Genomic DNA, 3098 nt, shown 5'->3' on the forward strand with positions numbered 1-3098 from the left:
TGTGTGTGTGAATGTGTGTGTGTATATATAGACACACACACACGGGGATCCACTGATTTTTGTAAGACAGACCACAAACCATCTTTAATTACAGTTAATTTAGGCGCTGATCAGTAAATCAGGGACTTAAGTTATCTTCCCACAACCCCCTTTTTTACATGTGGCTTTGTGAAAGTATGTTCTGTCGAGATTGATTTTGATTTTCAGCCTCTTTGATGGTGAAAACACAATGAGCCAACCGTGTGAACTGTGATCAGTGTTTAGAGATGATCAGCTTTTATCTCAACGGTTAATTCATTCAGATGCAGATCGGCTGTTAACAGCTGTTCCTCCAGGCAAGTTCTGTCTACGACGTGTTCATCAAACATACGTTTCTGCTCGTTTCAGGATGACCAGGCACGTCCTTGTGTTGAAATCTATCATTTGGCTTTGCTCGCTCTCTGACAATGAGCTGGTGAATCACTGCTGATCCGGTCTAAACGACGCTGCATCCAGATCTCTGACTGATCAGGCTCTGTAGAAACAGCTGCTGGAACACAGTCTGGTGAATGTCAGGAAAAAAAAAAAAAAAGTTGCAGGCTGGTCATTTTTTCTGTATGCCTACATGTTCCACTTTAGGAGGTTTCCCTCCACTTTCATGTGCATGCAGAACAATGAGTAGTGGAAGTGGGCGCAGTGCTGTCGGACAGCTGTGTGCTGGAAGGGAGGGATCGGGGCAGAGATGGGATGAGGGAGGAAGCAGCTCTTTGTGGTCACATCCTCTCTGACTGAGGCCGGTCTCACAAGCCCCCAAACAGCTGCTGCAGGCTACATGTGTTTGACTGTCTGCTCGCCGGGGCTGCGTGATAATATGGGCAGACGTGTCGGATATCACAGCATGTCGTTAGTTATGCATCGTGTTTGAGACGGTCTGCATTAGTGGGTGGAAACAGTAGTTTGTTGAGGGAATCATTGGATGCCCTGAAACAATAATGCATTCATTTTAGAGGTGGTGATTCAGTGTTGCTTCTTTGTGACTCATGGTTGTACAATGAGAAATGATATCAAAGTATATTGACTAAAAGGAGCTTTATTCATTTATTTATTTGTCACTAATTTGAGTTTCCATTTTATTTAAGTCATTTTATTTTATTCTGGTGCCCTTTTCTCCACAACAGCATTGTGAAAAACAGCTGCATTAATTAATACAGCTAGACTTAGATTTTTGCTGCTCACGTTCTCTGCTGGCATCATCACTCTTTCTGATGAGAATGTTGTTTTTCAGCCCACACTTGAATCATAATCTTACTAACTCTAACTAGTATATGCACTAAATTAGCTGACCAAAAATATGGATTTGGGTTGTGATGGACAATAGTCACAGGAAATGGTTTATGAATTAACCCTTATCATCCCAAGCCTCTTGAGAGCCAATGTTTTTTTGTTTTTTTTTAATTCACAAACAAATTAAACTAAATGTGTGTTGCAGTTTAACTAAATGTATGTTTGAAAGTATTGATAGTAATTGAAATGTGTCCGACGGGTTTATTTGATCATCCTGTTTGTCACGCGCTGTGCTGAGACTCGCATTTCATTCATATCTTTTAAATTGTTGTTTACAAATGTTAGCAACCTTTGCTTGTTTATCGATTATACGTAATGTCAGAGAAGCGAGCGTGTGTTGCTGACGTGTATCTGCTGTGCTCTCTGTCTTGCAGGAGGCTGGTGGAGTAGAACTCTGACTGTGCACCGGTTGGAGAGGAGCTGGGAGTTGTTGTTGAGCAGCCATCATCTTGCACCGGTGAGACCTGCTGCTGCGTGTCACTTCGACAGAGGTCCTGATCTCTGCTCCTGCAGCCTGCACACACCCCCCCCTCCCTCCATCAGTGTTGGTGACCCAGCTCTGGACCGCTTGCTGCAGGGCCCTTCCTGAGCAGCAGCAGCTGCGTCCTGCTTGCTGACTCCCCTCCCTCCCCTGCTTCCTGTCCTTGGTCAGACAAGGCTAAAGCCTCCTCTCCTCTCCCCTACCCCAGCCCTCATCTCATACTTCCACACTCAAGTGTTTTCTGGTTGACCACACGTTCCAACATCGCTTTAGACTACTAACGCTGATCGGAGATCGTCAGCAGGGGACTTCTACTCTCCCCCATCCCCCCCACCCCATTCCCCCTGGAGTGAGCAGCCACTACAGAGGTCCTCCCTTTCACCTACACCATAGCATCCAGCATGACCACCATGTCCAGTCTCTTCTCCTTCACGAGCCCAGCGGTGAAACGCCTGCTCGGCTGGAAGCAGGGAGACGAGGAGGAGAAATGGGCCGAGAAGGCGGTTGACGCGCTCGTAAAGAAGCTGAAGAAGAAGAAGGGCGCCATGGAGGACCTGGAGAAGGCTCTGAGCTGCCCCGGGCAGACCAGCAAGTGCGTAACCATTCCACGATCACTGGACGGCCGGCTACAGGTCTCCCACAGGAAAGGTCTGCCTCACGTCATCTACTGCAGAGTGTGGCGCTGGCCGGACCTCCAGTCCCACCACGAGCTCAAGCCCCTGGAGGTGTGCGAGTACCCGTTTGGCTCCAAGCAGAAGGAGGTCTGCATCAACCCGTATCACTACAAGCGAGTAGAGAGTCCTGGTAGGTACTTGCACTTTTTTGTCCTATTGAAACAAATATTTAAATGATCAACCTCTAGATATGTTATTTTAATGGCCCATTCAAAAGTGTGTGTTCCATAAGGCCCAGTCATGACCAGATGTGTTCATTTGTATTGTAAAAAAGGAGAGCGATAAGAGCAGCGTGGAGCTCTGAGTAAACTGTAGTGCTGGTAAACAAATCCACAGAGGTCAGGAGGCTGTCATCACACGGGCCCGTCTCACCCCCTCCATCCATTTCACAGAAAATCAATATCGCTCGCTCTTTTGGAGTCTTATTAGATTATATGCTTCTGGGCACTCCAGATGGGGTGTGGCACCAGAGAGTGGCGCACTAAATGCATGAACCACTCAGAATAAACTCCCAGCACTTTCTCATCGCTGCCCCCTTCTCTCTCTCTCGCTTGCCTGCTCGCTCTCTTTCTGTGTGTGTGTGTGTGTGTGTGTGTGTGTGTGTGTGTGTGTGTGTGTGT

At 47.2% G+C, this 3098-nt stretch overlaps 1 protein-coding gene across 1 annotated transcript in view; it reads left to right on the plus strand.

The window, feature by feature from the left end:
- Positions 1-33: 33 nt before the first annotated feature.
- smad5 (SMAD family member 5) overlaps positions 34-3098 on the plus strand; it is a 7654-nt gene continuing 4589 nt past the window's right edge. The window contains exon 1 of the mRNA XM_031858131.1: positions 34-2608. Within this exon, the coding sequence (XP_031713991.1) occupies positions 2206-2608 (403 nt within the window). The 5' untranslated portion in view covers positions 34-2205. The remainder of the gene's footprint in view (positions 2609-3098) is intronic.

The sequence above is a fragment of the Anarrhichthys ocellatus genome, unplaced genomic scaffold (genome assembly GCF_004355925.1).
Source record: "Anarrhichthys ocellatus isolate YVR2014 unplaced genomic scaffold, GSC_Weel_1.0 scaffold19, whole genome shotgun sequence".
Taxonomy (NCBI): domain Eukaryota; kingdom Metazoa; phylum Chordata; class Actinopteri; order Perciformes; family Anarhichadidae; genus Anarrhichthys; species Anarrhichthys ocellatus.